General features: G+C 49.2%; 3 protein-coding genes across 11 annotated transcripts in view; 1 reads left to right on the plus strand and 2 right to left on the minus strand.

The window, feature by feature from the left end:
* The window catches only part of TSC2 (TSC complex subunit 2), a 49,728-nt gene extending 41,953 nt beyond the window's left edge, over positions 1–7,775 (minus strand). For all 3 annotated transcript variants that reach the window (XM_081338451.1, XM_081338450.1, XM_081338449.1), the window contains exons 1-10: positions 7,615–7,775; positions 5,984–6,070; positions 5,276–5,386; positions 5,040–5,184; positions 4,693–4,810; positions 4,225–4,273; positions 3,674–3,799; positions 2,737–2,810; positions 2,441–2,567; positions 445–588 (exon numbers count right to left, since the gene is read on the minus strand). In XM_081338451.1, coding sequence (XP_081194577.1) covers positions 445–588; positions 2,441–2,567; positions 2,737–2,810; positions 3,674–3,799; positions 4,225–4,273; positions 4,693–4,810; positions 5,040–5,184; positions 5,276–5,386; positions 5,984–6,070; positions 7,615–7,749 — 1,116 coding nt within the window. In that variant the 5' untranslated portion in view covers positions 7,750–7,775. The remainder of the gene's footprint in view (positions 1–444; positions 589–2,440; positions 2,568–2,736; positions 2,811–3,673; positions 3,800–4,224; positions 4,274–4,692; positions 4,811–5,039; positions 5,185–5,275; positions 5,387–5,983; positions 6,071–7,614) is intronic.
* Positions 7,776–11,457: 3,682 nt separating this feature from the next.
* NTHL1 (nth like DNA glycosylase 1) lies at positions 11,458–26,015 on the plus strand. Of its 4 annotated transcripts, XM_081338484.1 has the most exons (7): positions 11,458–11,599; positions 12,585–12,820; positions 12,907–13,077; positions 15,053–15,212; positions 17,088–17,193; positions 17,614–21,314; positions 24,612–26,015. In XM_081338484.1, exons 1-6 carry the CDS (start codon positions 11,545–11,547, stop codon positions 17,735–17,737), a joined length of 852 nt encoding a protein of 283 aa, XP_081194610.1. In that variant the 5' UTR covers positions 11,458–11,544; the 3' UTR covers positions 17,738–21,314; positions 24,612–26,015. The 4 variants fall into 4 exon arrangements, with proteins under 4 accessions (XP_081194610.1, XP_081194611.1, XP_081194613.1 ...); XM_081338485.1 differs by lacking the exon at positions 24,612–26,015 and having other exon boundaries at positions 12,594–12,820; positions 17,614–19,341; XM_081338487.1 differs by lacking the exons at positions 17,614–21,314; positions 24,612–26,015 and having other exon boundaries at positions 16,977–17,162.
* Positions 19,485–27,267, minus strand: part of NHERF2 (NHERF family PDZ scaffold protein 2) — an 89,419-nt gene continuing 81,636 nt past the window's right edge. For 2 of the 4 annotated variants that reach the window (XM_081338482.1, XM_081338480.1), the window contains one exon: positions 19,485–24,034. In XM_081338482.1, coding sequence (XP_081194608.1) covers positions 23,876–24,034 — 159 coding nt within the window. In that variant the 3' untranslated portion in view covers positions 19,485–23,875. Of the gene's footprint in view, positions 24,035–26,236; positions 26,996–27,267 lie in introns of those variants that run through there. The other 2 variants (XM_081338481.1, XM_081338483.1) reach the window with 2 other exon arrangements.

The following is a 27,267-nucleotide window of genomic DNA, read 5'->3' on the forward strand; positions in this document are numbered from 1 at the left end:
GGCAGACGTACATCGGCCTTGCCCTTCTGCTTCTGCAAAAGCCCTCCGGGATTCTGTGTGGCCTGAAACTCAGAACAACCGGAAGCTCTCAGTGCCCGTTCTGCCGAACTGCGGCTGAACTGAAATGGTTGGGAAGAACTTCTGGAATGCTTGGTTTGCCCCCGATTCCAAACACGCACACTTTTCCTTTCCACACACACCCATATCACACATCGTAAAACTGTACGCTGTTACCCGTGCCAGCAAAAGGACAGAGGTGGCATCTAAATTTCTGGGCTTAGTTTTGACCAACCTTGAGGAGACAGAGCCCCTTAATGAAGGGAAGCGACAGAATGCACAGAAATAGAGGAGGCTACAATCCACACACCCCACATTATCACAATCTGGTCAGCTGCACAGCAAGCCGCCCCAGCAGGAGGGATGGGAAGCAGGCAGTCCACCAACCTGCAGCTGTTCGACCAGCCGCTGCATGATATCCAAAAGGAGGTCCCAGGTGACTGCCTGAAGGTCCTTGCCGTATTTTTTGATCAGCCTCGTTACGGAGAGGACGATTTCGTAAGAGACGATGGCATTGGGGGCCGTCATGGCCTAGAAGGAGAAGCCAGAGTCAGAGGAAGGGCTGGTGGAACAGAAGCAGCACCAGAACTGGAAGGAGCTGTCTGGGAATCCCACTCACGTGGGGACAAGTCAGGAAACCGGACTAGGTCCTGGAGGCCCACGATCCCTTCCCGAGGTCCTCCCCCAAGCCAGCTCAGATGGGCTCTGCCCTCTCCTCCCATGGGGCCATGAACAGATCCTAGGGATCTATTTCTTTGCAATTTCTGCTTCTTTCACAATCTCTGATATTGCGTGGAAGCTGCTCTAGCAGGAATTATCATCTTGAGGTAAGCTGGAAGTAAGTAACTGTAATGATTAAATATTCACGCAGCTGAAGTGCCGTGTCAAGCTAACCAAGTTGGGCCGGTCATTGGGGCTGTGACATGATTACCGCTGGGGGGGGCCAGGGCCAGGAGAAGGACCTCTGCCTGACCGAAGGCCCTGCTGCTTGGAACGGCTGCTAGGGACTCCGGTTGACCTCGCTCCGTGAAGAGCAGGGGCTGGGCTCTCTCGAAGCAAGGGTCCTCGGGAGAGCAGGACCAGGCGGCGAGGAAAGCCCTCAGGCTCGTGTGAGGAAGGCCAGGCAAGTTGTGCAAAGCGGGGGAGTGGCGAAGGGTTTGCTAGACTGTGCCTTAGCTCAAGATGGTGACAAAGATGGCGCCGGCAAAGAGCCCTCGGGCACAATACTCATTCACGGTGTTGCACTGCAATAGATGTCCGTGTGCAACTCAAATTGCCGGTTGTAGCCTATAAAGTCCCCCCCCTCCGACTTGACTCCCAGCTAATCTGGGACTGTGTCCTTCACAGGTTCTGTTTCAGGGCCCTCAGACTCAAGAGGTGACGGGCTGGGGATCTCTTCTGGTTGTGGCCCTTCCCTGGCCAGAACGGCCCCTTCCCTCTTGAATTTTAGGAAGACAGTGGCGGTGGTCCTCTTCTGCTGGGGTTAGGGGGAAGACAGAGAAAGGGGCTGACTCTGCTTAGGGATCTGTATACGTGTGCTATTCTTACATTCTATTATTACGTAGCTGCTTTCATCAGTATTATTTAAATAGAAAAGTTGCATCAACTTTTGTATTTTTGTTGGTCATAAACCATCTAAAGTCTGGAAAGAAAGTGGTACACCTATTTTATAGTAAAATCAAGAAACATTTTTTTATTTTAAACCTATGTTTTAAGGCATATTTTACAGCAAAATTAATAACAAATCTAAATAGTAAGCAATCGCTAGTGCTGTGCAAGTAGGTCTCCAAGCCAGTTGTTCCGACTGGAACCGGATGTTTGTGAACAGCTGCAACCCCGAGAGGGGCCCGGCTGCTCCCGGTGCCTGTAGGCTCCTTGGGCTCCTGCTCGCTCACAGCCCTCGGGAGGCTCCTGGCTGGGATGTCAGCCACTCCCCAGACTCCTGGGAGAGGACCTGGCAGGCGGTGATCTACCCCCCACCTCCCACCCCAGTTCCCATTCTCCAGCATTCTTTGCCTGTTGCCCCACCCTTCCTCCAAGGAGCTCAGGGATCTGCAGAAGATTCCCCTTACCCAAATTCTATCCTAGTTGCCACTCTGCAGGTAGGCAAGGCTACCAATTCTCAGCCAACGGTGGACATTCAGGAAAGCTTGCACCTAAGCTCGGACCGGAATGTCACTTGCTTTGCTATCAAGAACCCACCCATGGCAGCCGGGTTGTTTTGGGAAGCTGGGAACTTTGAAGAGTTGGGCCAACTGCCACGAAGGCTCTGGCTTACGGTTCTGCTGCACTTGATATTATTTGGAATAAAATCCAATACATCTGGAGGACCCGTCCTGTTTCAAACCCTTTTCTCTCTCTCTTTTCTTTCTCTCACATTTACCTTCAGGAAAGAGGGCAGCACAGAGGTTGGTGAATTTTTGAGAGACTGCAGTCTGTGTGCACCCCACAAGGCCATCCCCACAAAGAAGACGGCTCCCCTCAAGAGGACAGCATCTGCCATGTAGGTCCTGAAAACAGAGAACAGAGGGAAGTATCCTAATCTTCCTCACAAAAATCTGAAAATAAAATTTCATTTTTTGTGGTGCCCCACAATCTCTCTGCCCTTCCAAGACGATTCTTCAATGTGCCACAACCAAGGCTTGCTCCCGTCCCTCAGAAAGACACGCAGCCACATACCTGTCCTCCATGATCCGACACATGTTATAAACGGCACTATGACCCAGGTGAGTTCCCAACAGATTCCGCATGAGCTGAAAGACAAATAAGGGCTTTCCGTTAAGTGTACAGGATACCAAGAATTCCACACAGAAAGCACTATACATTTTGCAACAAAGAAATGAAGGGAGCACCAAGCCTGATGACAAATTCTCCAACAGAAATTTAACGAAACTGTATAACATTTGCATCAATACCGGTAGATCATTAGGCATACCGCCTTCTAAAACATCACCCAAACGTTTTCAGTTCAAAACTCCTGTGAAGTTGAATTTCAGGTGTTTTTCTGGTGTGGCCATTAAAGGGCTGACCCCTTTTGCCAAAGCCAAAAATCTGGGGGGGGAACTTGGGGGGAGAGGAGGGGTGCTGGGAGAATTCTGGCTCCTCAGACCTTCTACCTTCCAACCTGACAGCTCCATCCGTTTAGGTCTCAGCCCAGATATTCTGTATGGAAGCTCCAACAGAGCGTCATGGCAAAAAGGAGGCTGGGACCCCTTCCCCTTCCGTGGACCTAGAAAATGCCTGCTCCCATCCTAGATCTCAAAGCCACTTTCTTTGGAGAACAGAAAGATCTGGGCACGGTTGCCTGGAGGTTAGAACATTACCAGACCAGAATATTACTTGGTCCGTATGATGGAATTTGCTGCTTGTGATGGAATTTGCCTTATTCACCTCAACCTACCTATAAGAACAGCACTGAGCATAAACAAAGCGGATCACAGCTTAATACATGAACCAGATGAGTATACCAGGGCTTGCTTAAATCCATGGGAAAACCCAGCCGCAGGCTCCTTAAGTTGCCCGCCAAGCCGGGCGGCCCCTGGGCTGCTCTCCTCACCCCCTCCTGCTCCCCGGGACTTAGCCGCTTCCTGCCCCGAGTCCCGGAGAAACAGCTCACCTTCCAGCAGGGCTCACAGAGCTCCTTCACGTTGATGGTCCAGCACAAGGTGATGATGAACATTGGGAGGATTTCGGAAGGCAGGCAATTGTAGCACACCACGGCATCCAACACCTGCAGGGAGACCTGGGGGGGGGGGGGAAAGGCTGGGCTGAGGAGAAACAAGGCAGGGCCGAGGGAGCAGCAAGTAAACTCGGCATTGCCCTTGTCTGAACCGAGGCTGTCATGCCTGCAGTTCCCCCGTGGGTCATTCTGGCACCCCTTTCCAGACATCCGCCCAAGGACACGAGCTGCCGGACAGGAAGTGGCCCAGCGGATGAAGAGGAGCCGGGCCTCCAGCTGCACTGAGTTGTGGCTGCAACAGCAAATTCCAGGCAAGGAGGAAATCTGATGGCAAACTAAGCAGGAGGAGCGACCGAGTGGAAGGTGTGCAGGACAGTTTACAAGTAGGAGAAAGAAACAGACTCAAAGTCTCCCTGTCCCAATGCAACCCTGTTCCTATTTTTAAGGGCCCTTTTTATCCTGCCCACATCATTTATGTAACTACCCACCTTAATGTCAGCTGCAGAAGATGTCTGAATGCATAAGGCGCAAATCATGCTAAAGGAAAGGAAAATCTGGTTAAGGGTGTTGCTTGGTTGGCTGGCTTTGTTCACTGAACCTCCTATGCAGAAATCTTAAATCTACAACTCGAGCCCGCCAGAAAGCCCCCCCCCCAACCAGGCTCAGGTACGCGAGGAGAACCTGTTTTGACCAAGTTCTCCACTACTTTACGGCTCGTAGCTCATTGATGGCTTCTTTGGGCTGCTATCCCAATTAATTCAGTCCTTGAACTGACACTGACATAGATACTTTTTCCACGACCCAGCCAGCAAAAGAACATGGCTCCACCAAGATTATCATTTCAAAGCAACCTCCCCCAAATTGGGTTGTCTAGCTACGTAGGGACCACAGAATCCAGAATTCCATACTAATCATGCTTCCTTATAAGGAAGAGAAGATCTAAAACTTTGCCTTACTAGACCATGCCAGCAATGTAGTCATCCAAGTAACAGCTGTTGAATTTCACTAAGTTGATCAACACCAACAGAAACTCTGAAGTCAAACCAACTTTCATCCACTGGAGAACAAATTCAGCTGAAAGAAGCAGCAACAAGGGAGGAAATGCCAGATGCTGAACTGCAGAAAACCTTCTACACGAATGACGGTCAACGGCTCAAACTTCTAAATGGCCCATTCAAAAGTTCACCAGAGGTCTTTTCTTGTAAGACCAGAAGGCAAAACCTGGCTGGATCAGACCAGAAGCTCAGATGATACGTTTTGGTCACCCCCTTCTCTGTGCAAGAATCTGAAAAAGGGGACATACCTAGTTCCTCTTCCAAGTACGTTATGTGTTTCCCATTATCAGTCAGTGCCTTGAATACCTCGAGCCGCTCGTGTAGGTCTTCATTAGACGGATAATCTTTAATCACTCTAAAAAAGTGAGCTCGGAGAATCCCCAGCCTTTCACCCTTAAAGATAAAAGAACTGGCTTAAGTAACGGACGGACGTTTTTAAAAAGGACGCCTCCTTCTAGCAGAGTCGCTTGGCCACGCAGCTTACTTGTCCCAGAATAATCGCCTGCAACAGATGGAGGACAGCATGCCGGGCCTCAGGCGGCCGATCGGGCTGCAGCAGATCAGCTACCGCTTTCCAAACAGCTTCCACCGCGTGCTGTAGGAAGAGCACAGAAGCACTCAGAGACCCTTGGATCCTTCGGGGTCTGTTCAGTTAAAACTGCATCAATCGTGCTTACTAAGTGTAGATCCAACAGCAAACAATTGGTCTATTAGGTAACTGTGACATTTATGTCTTAACACCACAGGGTTAGTGGTGCTGCAAAGTAAATGGATGCTCCCTCACCAGAATATTGTAAGATAGGAACCAAACACTGCAGAATGTCAGATCGTGTCTGTTCTCAAGTTAACAGCTTCTTTCTGACATTCTCTCCCAATGCCATAGAACTACCCAAAGGCAGGTCACGCTGAGCAGAAATGAATAAAAAGATCTACTTTCAAGAGAAAAAAAATAACGAGCCAGATTTGCCTTCCTGTTATTTATTTAAACTCCCACTTTGTTCCATCCCCTTTTCTACTGGGGAAGGAAAACAGAAATCCTCTGGCTTAGCAACCCAGGGTCCCACCCTCTATTCATCCCAAGCCATCTCTAAATGCTGAGATATGGCATGTGCGGTTCAGCTGCAGTGGAGTGGATGCTTGTATAGCGGGATAAGGCATTTATTTCTCTAAACAGCAAGCCCTGCATACCCACCTCTTCAAACTTTTTAGTTTTTGCCACCTCACAGATTTGTCCAATTGCTTTTATCCGATTGTTTAAACCACATTCCATGCTCAGTTCCTGAAAAACAAAAATAGGACTTAGATCTGTACAAGCAGCAGCAGGTTCACAGACATGTCTGACCACATCAAGCAGTAAAGGAACCAGGACTAGCACTTCCTGCTTAAAGATTCTTACGCACAGACTCACACTTCTTAGATAAGGGGAAACCTCCCTTGCTCAGGAACCATCCTCTGCAGAGGATCTGTGCTCTTCCAGTTTGACAAATTCCCGTTTGCTGAGTTGGAGAACGTACAACTATAGCAGGAACATTGCTTGTAGGGCCAGTTCCCAAACAGTTTCCTGTGGGTGCCAACTGTCCCACCTGATTTGCATAGTGTGATTTGCATAGTTTTAAGAATGGTTCTGATCTCTCAAATTTTCTCAGAAAATAAAAATGATGGCCAGCTGTATCCAGAACAAGAATAAAGCAAAAAAGGATGGCTTACTGTATCCTAAGGGAATAGGAAGTATAAGAGGTGACAGACAGCATTCTAGTGGACCAGTGCTTGGGAACTGCTTGTTTGCATATACAGATGCCATTTTGTATGGATTAGAAATTCTCCACAGCAGCCACGAAGTTCAATGTGTTCTGAAAACTCTAAAGGCACTTGTCAGCCCCAAAGATAGGGGGCTCTCTAATATGTTGTCCCTCCCATCACAATCACATTGCCTCCCCTCCAGCAAACAGCACTTCAGGATGTCCAGTTCTCAATATATGCTCCTTCCTTCCCTCCTTTCAATAAAATACAAGTTACAACTAAAGATGGGGAGGGAGGGAGGGAAGGTGGGAACTGCTGTTATTCAATCAACCACCTCCAGCATGAAGATCCCCCATTGGGGACCCAAGCCAACTGCAGAGCCAGGTCTTCAGGCTCTTAGGGAAATGGTGGGAGTCACTCTCATCTCATGGGGCAAGATGTTCCAAAGGGCCAGGGCTTTGGACTTTAAGAAGTTGGCGTTATAAATCAAAGCTAGTTAAATGGTTAGTTAATAAAGCAATTCCATCAGGATGGTGTTACTGTATACCCTCAGCTGCACAGTAATAGGTTATCCTTTAAATGTGAATGGAATTTAATCATATTACACATTAAATGCATATTTTATATATACATAGTATGGCTATTAGGATTTTATACATATATACATATACATATACATATGTATATATATGTGTGTGTGTGTATACACACACACACATATATATATACATATGTGTATATACATATATATATATATATATATATATATATATATATATATATATATATATATATATATATATACACATACATATATACATATATATATATATATATATATATATATATATATATATATATATATATATATATATATATGCAAGCATATAGTATACAAATATTGTCTTGCAGCTGAAGACAATATCATTTCATTAAACCAAAGTCTATTAAATTGAGGATTTATTTTACTCACAAATCCTTGGGGAATCCAAATTTTAAAAAATCCTTGAAATTAAAATCTGCATTAATTTTCTCTTGTGGCATCTATTAAGGTTTGAGGTTTGGAACATTTCTGAATGTTACCTTGAGTATTTCTGCAGTGATGATGAATTCTGTCTGTTTTCCTTCAGATGATTTAGAATTGGGCCTGGATGACAGTCCTAGGAGGCTCTTAAACTTCTCCTTTAGCCCAGGATCTTTACTTGGTGGTTTTGCCATTGTTAACTATGACAGCATCAAGGAAACTGTATGGAGAGAATCAAGGGAAAATAGTTGAGAGTTTTTCTCAATATAACCCTCCCGAGATAGAAGCTTGAGAGACACACAAAAAAAGTACAGACACCTACAATCCACTCTATGCATGATCAAACGTGGCATACAGGTGGCTGCTTTATAGAATACAGTATGTGTCCAACTTTGCCAGGAATTCTCCCTTTATTTTGTGCATTAAAAACATTATCAATTTATATGACGAGAACCAGTGTGTTGCTCTAGTTAAGAAAATGTATGGAAGTAACTCCATTCCCTTTTAGTCCTCTGAACTCATTGAGCCCAGGAGTCACGATTGAACCAAACTGGCCTTCCAGGATTGTGATATATATATATAAAGTGGGAAACTGAATACCTCGAGGATCAGTGGTGTCAAACTGCCGGCCCGTGGGCCGGATGTATCATAGTGAAACCGGGCACACCCCATTGCCTTCAATGGAAAAAGTGTCATATGTCACGACACATCATGTGACATTGCGGGTTTGACACCCCTGCTCTAGGTGGTCCCTCAGTTCTTTGAACTATACAGTTTTTAAACCGAAGAAAGCAAAACCTTCCTCGTGAAATGAAACAAAGTGACTTCATAAACCAGAACCTGAAAATAATTAAATTTAGACCAACAATACTGTTGTTTCTTTTAACCATATTGAAAGGCATGACTATACAAATTAAAGGCATTTTACAGTTTTCAAAAGATAATTACTATAGATCTGTATGTGTTAGGATGCTGGTTATTTATTAAGATAAATTGATGTTATGAATCTACCTTGTTTCCCCATTCTCAAAGTTTTGGAAATAGTCATGACATTCTTTCCAAATGCTAATGCTAATTGTAATTAATCATTACAATAAACCTTACTTTTCAGTATGGATAAAGCACTTGAACAACTAATTAGTGGAATAATACTGTACGTAATTACACAGAACTATACAAGAATGAGCTTAACGTCCCTGATAATCACAATGAGGTGGTCATTGACCTCGAGCCAGACATCCTAGAATGTGAAGTGAAGTGGGCCTTAGAAAAGCTGAGCAACAACAAAGCTAGTGGAGGTGACAGTATTCCAGCTGAGCTATTCAAAATCTTAAAAGACGATGCAGTAAAAGTGCTACACTCAATTTGCCAGCAAATTTGGAAAACTCAACAGTGGCCACAGGATTGGAAAAGATCAGTTTACATTCCAATTCCAAAGAAAGGCAGTGCCAAAGAATGTTCAAACTATCGCACCATTGCACTCATTTCTCATGCTAGTAAAGTTATGCTTAAAATCCTACAAGCTAGACTCCAGCAGTATGTGGATCGAGAACTACCAGAAGTACAGGCAGGATTTCGAAGAGGCAGAGGAACCAGAGATCAAATTGCCAACATACGCTGGATCATGGAGAAAGCTAGAGAGAGTTCCAGAAAAACATCTACTTCTGCTTCATTGACTATGCTAAAGCCTTTGATTGTGTGGATCATAACAAACTGTGGCAAGTTCTTAAAGAGATGGGCGTACCAGACCATCTTATTTGTCTCTTGAAAAACCTATATGCGGGCCAAGAAGCAACAGTGAGAACTGGACACGGAACCACTGATTGGTTCAAAATTGGGAAAGGAGTCCGGCAAGGCTGTATACTGTGGCCCTGCCTATTTAACTTATATGCAGAGCACATCATGAGAAAGGCAGAGCTAGATGAATCAAAAATTGGAATTAAGATTGCCGGAAGAAATATCAACAACCTAAGATATGCAGATGATACCACTCTAATGGCAGAAAGTGAAGAACTAAAGAGCCTCTTGTTGCGGGTGAAGAAGGAGAGTGCAAAAGTTGGGTTGAAACTAAACATTAAGAAAACGAAGATCATGGCATCCGGCCCTCTCAATTCCTGGCAAATAGATGGGGAAGAAATGGAGGTAGTGACAGATTTTATTTTCCTGGGCTCCAAGATCACTGCAGATGGAGACTGTAGCCAAGAAATTAAAAGACACTTGCTCCTCGGGAGGAAAGCCATGGCAAATCTAGACAGCACACTAAAAAGCAGACATCACCCTGTCAACAAAAGTGCATATAGTCAAGGCTATGGTCTTCCCAGTTGCAATGTATGGCAGTGAAAGTTGGACCATAAGAAAGGCCGAGCGCCAAAGAATTGAGGCCTTTGAGCTGTGGTGCTGGAGAAGACTCCTGCGAGTCCCTTGGACTGCAAGGCGATCAAACCAGTCAGTCCTAGAGATCAACCCTGACTGCTCTTTAGAAGGCCAGATCCTGCAGCTAAAACTCAAATACTTTGGCCAGCTAATGAGAAGGAAGGACTCATTGGAAAAGAGCCTAATGCTGGGAAAGATTGAGGGCAAGAGAAGAAGGGGACGACAGAGAATGAGGTGGCTGGATGGAGTCACTGAAGCAGTAGGTGTGAGCTTAAATGGACTCCAGAAGATGGTAGAGGACAGGAAGGCCTGGAGGAAGGTTGTCTATGGGGTCGCAATGGGTCGGACACGACTTCGCAGCTAACAACAACAATACTGTACGTATAAAAGCTTTTCAAGCTGAAATAATAATTGTACTGACAGCATGAAAGATTGGTTTATCGATCTCTTTATTATTGTTGCTTATAAATAGCTTGTTAGTACCTTTAGTAATTATTATATCTAGGATATTTCCAGAGAGCATTTTGGATGTAACGTGCCTCGTAATTTTTACTCTGTCACCTTTTCCTTAATCAAGCTCCGCTTCCATGAGCTCCTGTTTTCTTACGCATTCCAGGAAACGGGGCCCGACTCAACCCAGGTTTTTAGGGCCTTCCTTGTGAAAGGCTAACAGGGTCGGGGTCCTCTCCGTGGGGCCGCTGCGGGAAAAGCGCCTCTTCTGGCCCCTGCCCGCTGACTCTCTCTGGCCGAGGGGGTGGGCACCAGGCCCGGTCGGCTCAACCTGGTTTCACAGCGTTAGATTTTCACACACACACCCGCTTTGCCACCCGCCAGGCAGTTGCCGGTGAGCCGCTTATGAACGGCCCCGCCACGAAGCCGCCCAGGCGGCTGTTGCGCCTAAGGCGGGCCTGGAACTCCCGCCCGGCCGCCTCGCTCGCTCGGCCAAGCCGGCTCTCCGTCCCGAACCGTCTCCCGCGCGGCTCTGCGGGCTGCCGGCGACGCTTCGGGTGCGGGAAGAGGGAGACCTGGCCGGCCCGAGCGCCTTTTCCCGGCGGCCCTTGCTTCGCCCCCCGGAGCGGCTTCCCCGGAGGCCCCTCTCGCCCCCGGCCGGGGAGCTGCGCCCAAGGGGGCAACTCCGGCCAGCCCAGCCGCCCCGCAGGCAGTCTGGGCCCGGCTGCCGCTCCGGAGGCTCCGCGGGCCGAAGGAAGGGGCCGCCGGCCGGTTCCAGCTCCCAACGGGCTCTGCTGCCTCCGCCGCGTTCGGGGCCGCCCGAGATCAACGGAGGCGAAGCTGCACGGCCGGGCCCCGATTGGCCCAGCGAACCGAAGGACCGGCCGGCCCGGGTCTTTCACGCTCGCCTGCCGGAGCCGAGAGGCCGCACAACAGCCCCGCGGAGCAGGCCCGCCGCGGCCCAGGCGCTGCCGACTTACCGGGCTCCGACCCCAAGCCGCGTAAACAGCTCGCCGCCGCCCCGCCCCCTCCCCGCCCCCCCGGAAGCGGAAGGATCGCTGAGCTTCCGGTGCGGAGCTCGCGCGACGGCGGGAGGAGGAGGAGGAGGCGGCGGCGGCTCTCGCCGCGGGGCATTGTGGGGGCTGTGGTCCCGGCGGGGCGGGGCCATGTGCGCGGGGCGCAGCTTCCCAGCCCGGGGGCGGCTGCCGAGCGGGGCGCGAGGTGAGGCGCCTCCCGGGAAGGTCGCGGCGCGGGTCTCGCGTGCGGGGCGCTCTCGTGTCCGCCGGGCTAGCGGGCCTCGCCGCCCGCCCCCCTCCCTCGGGCCCGGCTGGGACGCGGAGTGGTCGGCGGCGACCCCGGCGGCTCTCCTGGAGAAGCGCCGGCTGCCCTCGGGGTGCGGGCGAAGGCCGGCGGGCTGGGGAGGGGCGCTAGGAGGCCGCCGCAACGGAACCAGCCAGCCGGGCTTCCGGGTCGTTTCCCAGGCGGCGAACTGGCCGTTGGGCCTCAATTGGCAGGCAGCAACCCCCTCCCCGGAGAGGCTCCGGCCCGTCGCTTAGTGAGGCAGATTCTCAGGGACGACTCCCACCCTGGACGGTACCTCTTGACTCTCCTACCATCCCGTAGGAGATATAGGAATATAGCCAGCCGTACCAAAGTGGCAGTAAACGATCTTGGCCTTTCCCCGCTTTTAGTTGTTCAATATTCCCTTTTATGACTCGAGTTGCTTCCTGTAGTCATGCAGCTCTTTCAGGAGGCAGGTGAGGTAGCCCTGGGCACCCAGAGTTTGAAGGCCTGCAAAAAGCCTTTGTGTAATCCATAAAGCAACTCCCTGACCTTTTCCATTATCAGATGTTAGCAAAATTATCTCAGGTGCTCCTGTCTTTTCTTACTGCAAGTTCTTCATTCAAGCTGAAAAATAGCTTTTATCCGTGGGCTGTTAGGCTTTTAAATGGGACATAATCCTATGCAGAATTGACTTGGGAGGCCGGTGTGTGGTGTAGTTGGTTCACATGGTGTGGTGGGATGGAGGGTTTGTTGTCACTGTGTGTTGGGGGGAGAGAGCACGGGGGGGGGGGGGAGGCTCAGCTAATCTCAATGTACACATGTTGTATTTTGACAATAAAGGTTTATTATTATTATTATTATTGTTATTATTATTATTATTATTATTATTATTTGTGTGCGTGCGTTCCGTTGTGTGTCACAGCACTGGCAGAGACCCGCGGAAGGCATCTCCGGAGCGGAAGGAAAGTGGGCGTCGCCTATGAGCCTCCTCCGGAGGGACACGGGGCGGCGGAGGCCCCCGAGCCCAAGAGACAGAAGTGGGAACCGGCCAACTGGGAGCAGCAGCTGGCCAACATCCGGGAGATGCGGAGCAGGAGGGATGCCCCGGTGGACCAGATGGGAGCCTGGGCCTGCTTTGATAGGGAGGCCCCTCCGGAGGTGAGTGGGGCAGCCGGGAGGGCCTGGAGGGTCCCGGGGCAGCCAGCAACGGGGTCCCCTCTGCCTCCCTCCCTTCTGCTTGGCAGGTGAAGCGCTACCAGGTTCTGCTGTCGCTCATGCTCTCCAGCCAGACGAGAGACCAGGTGACCTCCGCGGCCATGATGCGCCTGCGGAAGCACGGCTTGACGGTGGACCGGATCCTGGAGACTGACGAGGAGGCGCTGGGCCGGCTCATTTACCCCGTCGGCTTTTGGAGGGTGAGCGATTTTCCACGTGAAGGGGAAGAGCCGGGCAAGCAGGATTAATTTGCAGGTTAATATACTCTCCGCCTTCCGTGGGAGCTCCTCTGCCACCCATTCACCCCATCCCAACCCTGTGAGGTAGGCTGGTTGGACAGAAAGGACTGGGCTGAAAGCCCCCATGGAGCTTCCCGAGCCGCAATCCGTCTTAGCAGCTTTGCCAAAATGGCTGTGGCCAATTGTGTGTGAATGTGGCTGTTACCATATCCATTACCAAACTACTAGCATCATCAGTGCGTTAGTTTGTTCCATCTTCTGCCTGCACAAAGCAGCCAGAGCAACTTCTTGTCAATTAGGAAAGGCTACTCTGCACCTCCCAGTGTGGCAAGGAGGGCCTGCTGGCAGAAGGTGGAGGGTCTGCTTCTCTGTACCCCTTTTACTCCCTGGCCCAGCTCTGTGTGTGGCGTGAAGAAGTATTCCTCCTCCTCCTCCTCCTCACGTTACGACCAAGGTTACCTATAGATAGGTGTTTTCTTAGAAAAAAAATAAAGGACAGCCCTGGAAAGGGGGCAAGTCTGAAAGAGGTTCATAAGTATAACAAAAATCAATTCTTTTGCATTTATAACTTTGCTTTACAAAGGAAAATTCAAGAGCAAAATCTAAAATTCTACAAAAACGTATTCTAATAAAAGTACCTAAAATTGAAAAAAGGTATTTGTAAGAGCCATGGTGGTGCAGTGATGAGAGTGCAGTACTGCAGGCTTCACTCACTGCTCACTCCAGGAGTTGGATTCTGAGTGGCTCAAGGTTGACTCGGCCTTCCATCCTTCCCAGGTGGGTAAAAAGAGGAGCCAGATTGTTGGGGCCACAGGCTGACTCTGTAAACTGCTCAGAGAGGACTGTAAAGCACTGTTGGGCTTTAAGTGCTGTGGCACATTGTGAATCTGTGAAATTCATTGCCCTAATGTGGTGACCACCTGCCTGGATGGCTCTAAGGCAGATTGGATAAAGAATGGAGAAGGATAGTCTTTGCAGGGATGCTGGTCTTGAAGGCAGGAAAATTGCCTCCGGGTTGGAAGCAAATGCCTCCAAGTATCTCTTGGAGAAGACAACTTGCAGACAGAGTGGTAGTCTTCATTTCTTGTTTGGGAGCCCCCCAAGCCATCTGTTTGGCCAATGCAAGAAACAAAATTTTGGACCAAGGTGGGCCTTGGCCTAATCCCGCAGAGCTGTTCCGATGTGTTTAAGATGGCAAAGTAGGCACTATAGCCTGGATAGCTTTTCAAAGGGTTTAGAGCACGGGTATCGGTGGCTCAGTGGGTTAGGACGCTGAGCTTGTCGATCAGAAGGTCGGCAGTTTGGCGGGTCGAATCCCGAGTGCCGCGTAACAGAGTGAGCGCCTGTTACTCGTCCTAGCTTCTGCCCACCTAGCAGTTCGAAAGCACGTAAAAATGCAAGTAGAAAAATAGGGACCACTCCGGTGGGAAGGTAACAGCGTTCCGTGCGCCTTTGGCGTATAGTCATGCCGGCCACGTGACCACGGAGACGTCCTCGGACAAACGCTGGCTCTTCGGCTATGAAACGGAGATGAGCACCGGCCCCTAGAGTCGGAAACGACTAGCACGCGGGGGAACCTTTACCTTTACCTTTATCAAACTCTTTGCATTGCCAGCAATGGGGTGGGCGCGGCTTCGGTATGATGAAACCGGCCTGCGGGCCAGCAGTTTGACACCCCTGGTTTAGAGGATGCAGGTCAGGTCTATGGGGGGTTGTGGTCTTGAAGCTTCTGGGCAGCTGTCTCCAAATACTGTTTGGAGGGGAACAGTGGTGGGAGAGAGAAAAAATAGGGAGAGGGGGGTTGGGTTGCAAGCACCAGATTCCCTTGGGGCCAGCTGGTTAGGACACAGTAGGAAAGAAGAAAGAAAATGCTGGAGTCAGATTGGCCCTGGTCAGCCCAGCTCAGTGAGTTTACATTTTCGTGGGTGGGCTGCAGAACAAGGTGCGATTCGTCCAGCAAACTACAGCCATCCTGAAGCGGGACTATGCTGGCGACATCCCACAAACTGTGGCCGAGTTGGTGAAGTTGCCTGGGGTCGGTCCGAAGATGGCCCACCTGGTGATGGACATTGCCTGGAAGAAAGTCTCGGGAATCGGTACGTCTCTTGCAGAGTGGATTTGTTTCTGTGTCTTTTGGGGGAACGAGCATTCAGCTACCTTACTCTTGCACATTTAGGTGGTTTAACAATCCCTGCTATGTATCCAGCTCATATTCACTCATGTTTCTCTCTTCCAATCCTTCATCTTCCAATTCCTGTTCAGTTGCCATATTTACATCTGGATTGCCTGCACTTCAGAGTTCAGATTCATTCATTCATTCATTTACAAGTGGTCCTCAGTTTATGACCAGTCACTTAGCAACCATTCATAGTTGCAAACCACCCACCCACCCCCGTCACAGGACTTCACGTCAATCCCTCGGCAGTTGCTCTGCATTTATGGCCATTTGCCGCTTTAAAACCACAGCATTCGCTTAATGACTGCCACAAACACATCATAAAATTGAGTTAGTCATCTGGGTGACCTGATTTATGACCATCACAACTTACAAGACGATGGGCAGGCTCCATTGTGGTATTGAGGATTACCTATGCTTCAGTCCATTTATGTGACCCTGTTCTTGAAACTGTCCCTGGGCAGCCCCCATTAAATTAAAACTCAGTACAATCAGTCACAATAATTACAGATAGTGTGTGCATCTAATGGGAGCCAAGGACAAGAACGGTCCCTACAAATCACATCCGTCTCATGAACTTCACACACACACACACACACACACACACACCAGGAAAACAGCCGTGTTTTTGAGAGTTTTCTGAAATGCCTGCAGGTTCAGAGCCAGAGTAGGGCCTGGACTGGGGCCAGGTTGTGCACACGAGATAACCTGGACCAGCAGCAGCACGTAGGCTTTTACACCGCTTCATGGGGCTTACGGTTCCTCATGGGAGAAACTGGAGAGGTGGGACCGTCACTTCTGGGGCGATGGGTCCTCCTTCAGCCGGCTGGCATGGTGTCCAAGGAAAGGAAAGAGCTGCCTGCCAGCCGATTTTTTAGCCAGCTCAAATTTGAGCGGGGAATAAATAAAGTGGGATGGATCTGGAAGTTGCTCTGCTTGGCGTCTCTCTGCTGCAGGAAAGAATCCTGCCGCAGGGGGCGCTGCGGTGCCTTCTTGGCCTCAGCACCTCTTCCTGCCCAGCTTCCCTGAATGCCGATGGGGTGGGGGGGTGGGGGCGGCTGGCACTTGGGGGAAACGGGGCTTGCCTGTTCTGGACGAATGGCGCCTCGGCTGGAGAAGCAGTTGTGGGGGCAGAGTAGGTCAGCAGAGATGTTGGCCAGGGTCCTGCCGAGTTTCCAGTTCGATTTCTTTCCTCCTGATGTTTAATATGCCATGGACAGTCCTGCTACGGCTCCCTGGGAGCTCCAGAGGGAAGAACATTTTCGGAGCCTTTCCTGTCCGGGCCACTGATGTTCTCCTCCTTCAGTGGGAAGCTTGGGGTCTTGGCCTGGACATCGGCAAGATGACCAGTCACCAGGTTTCCGCTTGTTTCTCCACTGCCTTCTTGCTGCAGAAGCTCTAGGTAGCACTTGGCCGGTCTAGTAGACCTTCAGCCTGTGACTCCAGGCTAGTTCACGAGAGGGAGAAGAATCAGATAGAATTGTAGGGTGGGATCCTCTGAGCCAGCCGTCTAGGAAACCAAACCCTTGACAGATGTCTCAGACTCTCCCGTAAATCCATTATTTCCGTTCAGAGACGTCTTTCTGTGGGCCAAACCCCTCTCTGAAAGAGGTGTCTCTAAAGTTCAACAAAGTGCCAGGCTGCAATCTCGCTTGATTGACTCGGCTGCAACTCTCCTCCCAAGGAGACGACGTGCCGCCATTCAAGGAGCATGGCATGCATCTGATAGCAGCAGGAGGGGGCTTTCCCCAGTCCTCGTTTGGGACAGTTCCCCCTTTCTGATTTTGAACTACAGGTGTGGACACACACGTGCATCGGATTTGCAACAGGTTAAAGTGGGCCAAAAAGGAAACAAAACTTCCAGAAGAAACGAGGCAAGCTCTGGAAGAATGGCTGCCCAGGTGAGCCAAAGACCAGCTCCAGACGTGTCTTTCTTGCCGTGTTGGCCTCCTTTGAAACCAAGCGTGGAAGGTGGCTCTAACGGGTCCTCCAGCCCAGGGCAAAGGGGAGAGTTCTGGGGAGGCCGGGAGTGGAGCAGAGAGCAGCCTCTGTGGTTGCACTTTGATCAGTGGGGCATGGTGGCAATCTCACTTCCCTTTAGTGTTCCCAGTGTCGGGTACCACCTCACCTCTATTGCTTGATGCTCCAGAATTGTAGTTATTTCCTGATGTTGATGTTCCCTTGGTCTCAAAAGTTGGGAGTTGTCTTCCTGCAACATCCGAGACTGGGCTGCTTCAGGCATCGCTGAATGTCGATGTTGTGTTATTTTTTTCTACCACATTGAAATGTTTTTTTCTCTCTCCCTGCTCCACCATCTGCAGGACACTCTGGAGTGAGATAAATTGGCTCCTGGTCGGCTTCGGGCAGCAGATCTGCTTGCCTGTCCGTCCACGTTGCAGCGAGTGCCTCAACAGGAACATCTGCCCAGGATCCATGAAACGCTGAGGAACAGCTCCCCCCCCCCCAGCCTCTTTTGTCTCGGAGCTTCCGTTGCTTGGGAGAAGCTGTTTTCCGCCGGGCTGAGACTTGGTGCCTGTCCCAGGAACTGCAGTTCCTCCTTGGGCAAAGAGGAGGTCTGGTGATGAACAACCCCCCCCCCCCCCGGAGCTCTTCCTGTCCTTCATCTGTCAGCACGGGAGGGCGGGACTGGGATTTCACGCTGCCTCTCAAGTCTCCGTGAAAAGGCTACTGTCCAGGAAGGATGGACTGCCCAGCGAGCACTTTTAATAAATAAAGTATGTGGGAGGCTGACTTCATTCGGGAGGGATATCTGGAAGGAGAAGGAATGACTGCATGGATCTAGAGCAGGCAGCCCAAGGACCTTCCAGGTGTTTGTTTATGTTATAGCTGGTTGCCTTGCTTATGAAATGAAAGTAAACCATCCTGTGGAACGCTTGAAGCAGCAGCAGCAGCGCAATACTGGAGAGGGACGAATTGGGACCGCAGGGATGGCCAGGCAGTCCTTTCAGGGAAGGGTGCCCAAAGCGAGCAGAATTGGGGCAGTCCAGACCGCTGGAGGAGCCAGCCCGTTGCAGAACTGCAGCCCCCTGGGCCCCCAAGCCTCCCTCAGGCTGACGATTACAAGAGGTCATTGTAATTGTGAGAGATGCTGGCAGCTGCCAAGTCGGCATCTTGCCCCAAAAGCCAACGGTTAAGAGATCAACTTAGCCTGCTTGTGTTTGCTCTGCTCTTGACTGGTTAGTGGTGATGCAACTCTACAAACAAGGGGGTCTCGTGGTTGAATTAGGATCAGAGGGGCCTCTGTTCAAAGCCGGTGCCATGGAGAATTGCTAGGTGTCCTGGCCAGTCTCATCCAGCCCAACCTGACATGGGGGGCGGGGGGGGGGCAATTGGAGAAAGGAGAAGTGCCCCAACGCCTGAAGCAGAGGGGATGTAGGTCCTAACAGAAGGAACCCAGCAGAACCCCGTTGAGGTGGCTGCAGGTTGCAGAGGTTGGGTTTCTCCGTCTCATACCAGACTGGTCCACCACCACCCCCATCTTCTACCTGCCTGGAATTTGCATTTCAGATGCTCCCCACTTGATGCCAGCAAAGGCCTTCTCCAACTCAGGTCAGATGTGTAACCTCGGGAGCTCCCACTAAGGTGGCTCAGGCTTGGGAGCAGCTACGCCCCTTCTGAGGAGGAGCTGCTGGGTGCTGATTTCGGATGAAAAAGGCTGGGCACGAGGCCGTATCTCGGGGGCGGAGGCAGGCTTTGATGCAGGCACACCCTACACCAATAGCTGGATGGACATAATGGGATCCTAAATGTGAATTGTGATGGCTAAATTTTCACATTTTAAAACAAGTGGTCTGTTGTTACTTCCCAGCAGAGAAGGACCCAAACTAAGTTGTTTGATATCATTTGCATTAGTTCATTCCCAACGAATACAAGTGATACTGCTTATTTAAACATTTTCTTGTGCTACATTGAAAACTAAAATTTAGTAACATTAGCCCCTCGGCTGCAAAGATGTTCATGGGGTGGGGTCAAGACACAATTAAAGCTCCACCTGTGCCACGTATGCCACACAAAAGGGGTGGGGCTTCAATCCCACAGCGCTCCCTGTGGTCAAGGAAAGGAGCAGGCGAGGGGATGTTTGTGATATCTTGAGCTTTGTTGGAAAATGTGTTTGCAAGGCAAGTTCAGGAAGGGGCAAAAATAGAAAAGTACAGTCACGAACACAACAAAGTTTGCTGTCCATGAGAAAACAGTTTTATTATTGACATTGTAGTATACTTTTTAAAATACAATGCAGTTAAAAGAGCTCTTTGTCAGTTATTTTTTTGTATGAGAGAATTAATGTGCAGAAATCAAGTTACTGAGCTGGCAGGATGGCAGAAGAAGAAGAAAGTGAGCTTTTACCCACCAGCATCGTTCCACGAAGCAGAGGGAAGTTGGGGCGATCGCTGGGCTCCCGGGGGGGGCCTTTGCCCCATCCACCATCCAGACAGCCTCCAGTCTTGAAAACCTAACAAAGCCCTTTCTTAGGTCTGCACCTGCACACTTGTCCCTGGAGCAAGATGCCACAGTGCTGGTTTCTGCCTTCTGCCCCGACGCCTCTAATGTGAACACAATTCCATAAAACGGGTCCCCAACCCTCGGTCCATGGACCAGCACTGGGTGGTGGCGTGCCAGAAACCGGTCCACACAAAAAAGCAAAGCCCATCCGCGGGATATAGGCAGCACACAAAACCAGGCCCCCTCCGGTCCGCGGAAAAACCCCTCCACAAAACCATTCCCTGGTGCTCAAAAGGTTGGAGACCTCTGCCATGAAACAATGAAGCCAAGCAGTTCTGACGGCAAAGCAAAAAAGGTGACAAACACTTTCAACGCAAACCATAAGGTCCACCTTAAGATTTTCAAACTTAATATGGGTCTCCCCACACATTTTAAAAATTCACACCTCCCCCAAAATGTGCCTTTTCAACATTGGCCCCCATCAATGTCTCCAGCTCCCTCCCCCCAAGAAAGAGCAGGTCTGCCCTGAGATCAGCTGGGCATCTCCAACCCTGGGGCTCTGAGCCCACCAACTCTCGCTGGGGGCAGCCAGCCGAGCATAAAGCCCTGCAGGGCCAGAGGGGGACTCCGACAACCATTCACTGGAAGGGGCTGGGATTTCCATTTCTGTAGCCTTACATCGACCACATTATCTTGCACTTTTTTACGCCTCTTTTAATCACCTACAGCAGGACAGCTATTAAAATAATTTGGAATGTGGTGGTGGATCATCACGGAGAAAGCGAAAATAAGAGGGTTCAGGGGCACCGGTTGGGGGACAGGAAAGGAAAATTAAAGATGGCAGGAACAGCTGTGCAATGGAAGCCCTACCTCCTTTGTACGTATGCCACCCATAAAAAGGGCTGGAGCTTTGGCTGTCATCTTCCCCTTGGAAAATAATCAGTGAGCACTTCTGAATGCCTTTTTAAAAAAACCACTATAATAGTGATGTTCAAGGTGGCAGCTTCTGTGATCTGTACCAATCCTTGGCATCCTGCACGGACAATGTGAAGCCAAAGATTAATGGAATCAATAATCTGAAACTTATTTTTTTAAGTTTGTTAAATTCTTTGATCTTTCCCAAATTGGGACTTCCACAGATAAGCAGAAATGCACTACTCATCATTCTCAACCAATATGGCATTAAGGACACTCTACCCCCAACACCTCTGGAGAGCCCCAAGGTGTACAAGCTGGAGAGAGAAACTTCAGAAACGACGCACTGTCTGCTGGCAGGCACCTACCAGACCAAAAGGGTGGACAGGACCACCGCCAAGATTTCCCTCTTCCCACCTGGCACCCGAACACCCCCTTTCTACAAAACCACAAGACAACGTTCCAGAGGACCTGGACTTCTGTTGAGAAGACCACAGCTATCACCCACAGCTTTTGTCCTTTCAAAAACAATAGCATCTTCTACAATCAGATTCATTGGAAGGAAAGCAAGGAAGGGTGAATTGCAAGTTATGATCTGCCTCACCCTATCAAGTTCTCACTGGAAGCTTCCTGGTCTCTTTAACAGGTGAGCCAAATCTGGAATTTGATTCTCTTGCAACACAAATCTTTTTCCTCCCAGAGATCCTGTGGTTGGAGCCCAGCTGCCAGGGGCAAAGTTAGGCAGAGAAGCCTGGCTTGATGGGTACAAATGCATCACGTATCTGAAGCCTCTTCAGAGCATCACAGCCCTCGGTGTGGCCCCCACCTCTTAAGAGCCTTTCGGTCAACCCAGGCAGTGCCTGAACAAAAGGACCCTCTAGTAAGAAATGCTACAATTGCTTTACCACAACCACTGCCTTTTTTTCAAAGGGAGAATGAACTAAGCCATCTTCTTCAACTCAACCATTTACAAAATATTCAAAAAGCCCCAAATTTGTCCGTTTATAACATGCAAAAACGTCACTCTCCCCCCTCCTTCAGGAGAGCTGGGGGACAGTTTGTACACAAAAAAGGGCCTTGATTGCACCATTGCAGCCACCATTGGGAGTTTTGGGGACTTCCCTGGTGGACACACCAGGACAGCAATATTTAATCTCTGCCATCATTAAAAGGGAATTCCTTATTGATATGCCCTCTGCTTTTTTAAAAAAGAAAAAATGCACCCCATTCAGCTATCTTCTTAAAGCTTTTTTTTTTAAAAAAAAACACAACTTTTTTAGAAAAAGAAAAAAGGTTGTTCCTTTTCCTAGCGGAGGCACGGAAACCCCTCACTGCCTTTTCCTTCCCAAAGCTGCTCCGCCCGTCCCTTCCTGCTGAGGGAGCTGTTCTCTGGTGGGCATTTGTTTCCCTGCCAAAGACCACCCTTGACCTTTAAGAGGCTGCCCCCCAAAATGAGGGAGTGTAGGGTTCATTCATCAACTCAGATTTCTATTTAGATTTAATGCATATGGTTAAGATTATTTCTGCCACATATCCCTCCTGCCAAATTTATAGTTCCAATCTGGTAGCTCATCTGGAAGTCTCTGTGGCATCACTGAAATTTTGGGAGTGACCTCCACTTTGCATCCAGAACTCTTAGTGGCATTTTTACGGGCAAGAGTTTACTGCAGAAATTACTCTTGAAATATTTGCCTTGGTTTTACGCTGTTCAGAAACACTAGAAACCACATTCCCACCAAAAGAGAATCAATTTGGTGGGAAATCCCAAATTTGCCTGCTCTCTCCCAGTCTGGGTCCAAGGCACATTGGCATATGCAGCAGAAATTTCCCACTACACGTGTCCCACCAGGAATAAAGATGGAGTAAAAATACTCATTGCCTAAAGGGCTTACATGTAAGAGTCGTTTCTCTGTGGGTTCTGTTCCCTTGCCCCCTCGGAACGGTCAGTGGCCAACGATGACCACCAGATTTACTCACAGAGTTACAGCAGGAACTCCTCACTGCACGCTGTCCCTGGATTTGGAGCCTTAACCTAGCTAGGCCAAAGGCCACAATCTTCAGGGAGCTGCAGACACACCGGTATCTCGCATTCGCACTTTCCCCAAGAGCAACTGTGTAAGAGCTAGAAAGCGTTGCAGCAAATTCACAATCATGTTTTCCACCTGTGTGAAGATTAGTCCCACCTGAGACCAAACCCAGTCAGGCATCTACTTTAGGTTGCAAGCTGAAAGAGAGGCAGGCTGGCTGGCTCACAGCTACTGAAAGAGCAGCAAAATTAAAGCATTGGAAGTTTTTTTAATGCCCTCAAAATAATAAAGATGAAATTCGCCTTGAGATGTTTCTTGCTTACCAGCAAGAACTTCATTCTCAAAGGAACCTTTTTCTCCTAAGTCTCTCAAGTCTCACTGAAAAGTGTATTTTATTTCTTGACTTATTAAATGAGGTGGCCACCCATCTCATTACTGAGCAACTCTCTTATAACAAAAATGAGTTCAGATTACAACCCCTCAATCAACGGCAGGATTCACGCAGGCGTCCATTAGAGGCTGGCTTGGCTGCTTGTGATCTCTGCCCTTGTAACCATGCATGTTATTTTGTAACATAAAAATCTTGTACTTGCTAAGTTATGAGCCTGAAAAAGGACTGGAAAGAAAAGGATCTGCTACGCTAAAAACAAGGGAATTTCAAGTGCTCGCTGAATAAAGTACTGAAAAAATAAACTCCAAACTTAGAACTGAAAGGGTCACAGTCAAGGAATAGTTAGCTCGTCCACTTCTGAAGTTGTTAACACTGCAGTCCATAGTGGTAGAAGCTCTAGCTTTCAGCTAAATGGAAAGGAAAGGTGCCGATTTGGAATGTAAAAATATTTTAAAATAACGAAACACAAATGGGGAAGAAAAGCAACTCAAACAATTCCTTATATAAAAATGGTCCTATAAATAACATATTCTAATATTGCCAGTTAAATGATCCATAATTAATACAAACTGCAAGAGGTTTCTCTCTCTCTCTCTCTCTCTCCCTCCCACCTCCTTTGCCTTCCCTTTCCCGCTTGGTGCGGACAGAGAGAAACCGCCTTGCTTGTGGAGAAATGTGGAGCATGGAGTGCGTTGTGGCCCTGTCCGTCAGGGTGGGACGCCATTTGTGCACCTGGCAAGTGTCTCCTTGCAGGAGGAGCCAGAGGGGAAATGGGGACCCTCAATGGGCTCAGAAGTTGCTGAAGATCTCCCGCTTCTTGTTCCAGTCCATCTGAGGCGCCCTCTTGTTCACCCGCTTGGCACGCACTCTCTCTTTGGCTTCCGCTGCGGTGGGACTGAGGTTCAGCCCGCTTTCCTCAAAGGGATCTTTCTTTTTCGGCTCTCTTACCTGGGAGGAAAGCAAGAGGTTTAACAAGAGGCAGCTCTTTGGCTAAAGTGCTGCACTGCTTCAAACTCTTTTGACGGGTTCTGAAATCCCAGCCCAAACTTTGCGTGACTTACAAGACCAAGACAAGGCTGCAAAAATAAGTTGGGGTGGAAATTAGTCACCTGAACATCTTGCTTCTGGAGTGGGAAAAAGTACAGTTTCAAGTCTTAGAAGAAGAAAAAAAAATAAGGAGTTCAGGTTTCCTTGGGTTTTGTCAGTCATTCAATGCCCATTCAAACAAGGCTAAAGGAGGGGGACGTATGACCATCCTCTGAGTTTGGGCCATTGCAGTGTCCCTGCGGTCACACAGTTACAATTTGTGTTGTTCCTTGCCAGCTTCCCAAAAGCAAAGTCAATGGGGAAGCCAGCAGGAAGTCAGAAGTTGCAAATCCACATTTTATCACAAGAGCCAGACTTGCTCTTTCAAAGTGGCACGGTCACGTGATGTCACACTCTGTGACCAAGTCACTTAGTGATGGCAACTCTGGTCCCCATTGCCAACATAAGCTGAGGATAACCAGTAAATGTATTCTTTTAGTCATTTGCAGGTTGCTGCCAACAGAACTTGACAGTAGCTGGATTCACACAGTATGCCTAACCCCAAAAGCAAGTTAACAAAATAGAATTATGTTCATGCTGCGCAACCAACTTCTAGGATGGCTTAAAGTGATGATGAGGTTCACACAATATGCTGAGACATGGCAGTGGCTTTCCACAACACTTTGACCTAAATGCCGTCCAAGTGTATTTCACCTAAACTAAAGCTTGGGCCATTTTAATAGACTGTGATCTATTGCATCAGCCGCTCATAAGGATGATGAGAGTTGAGCACTTTCCTTGGGTGAATCACTGTTTGCGTGATGACCTCCTCGGATGCTTCCCTAGATGCCTCTCCAGGTGCCAGCTCGGAAGGGGATGAGCCAGTCCCAGACATGTCAGAGGGGTCTAGGACAACAGGCCACGGCCAACTCTCCAAACCAACTCGCTGTGCGACAACTCACCGTGGCCAAATCACTACTGGACAACTCGTCGCAGGACAAGAGTTACACTAATATTGAAGCAATGGTGGAATAGAATCATTAAATAAAGGATGCCAAAGGAAAATGAAATGTGAATGACAAAAATTAAAATATTTTTAAAATTATTTTTAATAATTAAATTGAATTGTTGAATTGTCCTGCAGCAAGTTGTCCCGTGGCGAGCTGGCTGTGACGGGCTGACCATAGCAAGTACAGGGCAAGTTGCTGTGGCGAGTTGTCCCATTCCCCATGGTGGTCCCAAACTGGGATCAGCAAGACCCAGCATGGTGGAATGGTTGCAGGGGGAGCAACCATATGAGCAGCCGGCCATGTGCGAGACGGTCGCGACACAATTACAGCAGGACAGCACAAGGCCTCAGAAGTAGAGAGTGTGCAACTGCAGCCAGCTAGCTGGGATGAGAAGGGGCTGCCTCCTCGGCCTGATCTGAGAGAGTGCAGAGTGGAGAAGAGGCAGGAGCAATGGTGGTCAGCCCTGTTACTTGCAAGGCAGCAGCTTCGTCCCTCTTGATGTGCCACACCAAGCAATGGGTATTTAGCACAGCAAGAAGGAATGACACTGGGAACAACACATCCATTTTGGTGCCTAGTGTTTGTCAGTTTCTTTGTTGATCTTCCTGACCTGGACTGTGGACTTAGACCCTGGACTCATGCCTTGATTCTTGAACCTACTTCTCAGATTTGCCTTTGCCTTGAACCTTGATAGTGGACTTTGGTGTGGGTGTGCCTTGTTTTGCTTCTACTTTGTCCTTGCCTTGTGGACTGCTCCAGCTCCATGGATTCGTGTGGGAGTCATTTCAGAACTGAACTAGGAAATCATTGGGGTTTGCCTTGTTGCTGAACTGGGATTCCCTGGGGAAGACTTTTGGAGAGCTTGGAAAGCCACAATAAACTCCTTGAATCCCCCATGGTGTATGTGCGTGTGAGCAGGAATTGGACAGTTAGAAAAGCAAGGATCTCAAAGACTGCTTTTAATAAGCAGCCAGGGAACCAACTTCAAAGGCTTTGAAAGCCAAATTTGGTTGCTTCCTATAACCAACGACCTAATTGCAGCAATACAAATGTTTCTGTGATGTTCCCCCAACTCATTAAAAAAACCCTGGAAGAGTTTTGAAGTTTCTCAATGTTCTTCAAGGGGGCAACCTCATGTAGAGCACATTGCGGTGATCTAGTAGGGAGGCGACTAAGGCCTGAGTAATTATATCAGTCTAAAAAATAAAGCCACCCACACACAAGACAAAATCCTGACCACCTTTTTACTAAACAGGAGCTGCAAGTCCAGGAGGAGCCCCAGGTTACGCACTGGATCTGTTTTGTGGCAGTGCAACTCCATCGGAACAAGAAATGGCAAATTCTTGGATCCAGAGGCCCTAAAGCCCAAAGCCACTTAGTCTTGCTAGGGATCAACTGAAGCCCGTTCTTTCTCCTCCAACTGCTGAGATAGGCCATCTACTGAAATACTTGGTGTTGGCCAGGAGCAGAAATGTAAAGCTGGGCATCACCAGCATATTGCTGATGGCTTCTCCCAGAACCTCCCTGTAGATGCTGGGTGGGGGGAGTGTTCAGCCCTGAGGCCTCTCAACAGTGCCAGGGCTGTGGCTCAATCTCCCCCCTGCATCACCAGAACTGGAGTGGGTCCAGAGGAAGGAGGAGAGCCAGGGTAACACCACATCTCCCTCTCCCAACTCTCGGAGATGGTCCAGAAGATATCGTGGTCCTGAGAAGGAAGGCTGTTCCATAATATCAGGAGCATCACGGCACCTTCCTGGCCGGCTCACACTTCACCTCACTTCCCATTTCATGCAGTAGCGAGGAACTATAATGGACTTCTCTGAGATGTTGCTGGATGGGACAATTCCGAGCAAAGGAGATGATCTTGATCCTCCTTTTTAGCAAAAAAGAAGGCTGGGCTTTGTAAGTGAAAACCAGCCACTTGCCCTGTGATTCTACTGGTAGTATTTCTGGGGGGACCACAGGCCCACAGCTTCTAGTGGCAGGTGGATCAGAGCTCACACTGCAGCCGCACCCTCCTTTCTCTCCCCTCCTCCGGCAACTCCCTCTAGAACCTCCGTCTCCATGCATTCGGGGAAGAGGAAGGTGCCCAGTCCCTGCACCCTAACCAGGGGCGGGGGCAGGGGGGGGTCTGCAGCTCATCTC

This window comes from Vipera berus, assembly GCF_964194415.1.
Source record: "Vipera berus genome assembly, chromosome: 13".
Classification (NCBI taxonomy): Eukaryota; Metazoa; Chordata; class Lepidosauria; order Squamata; family Viperidae; genus Vipera; species Vipera berus.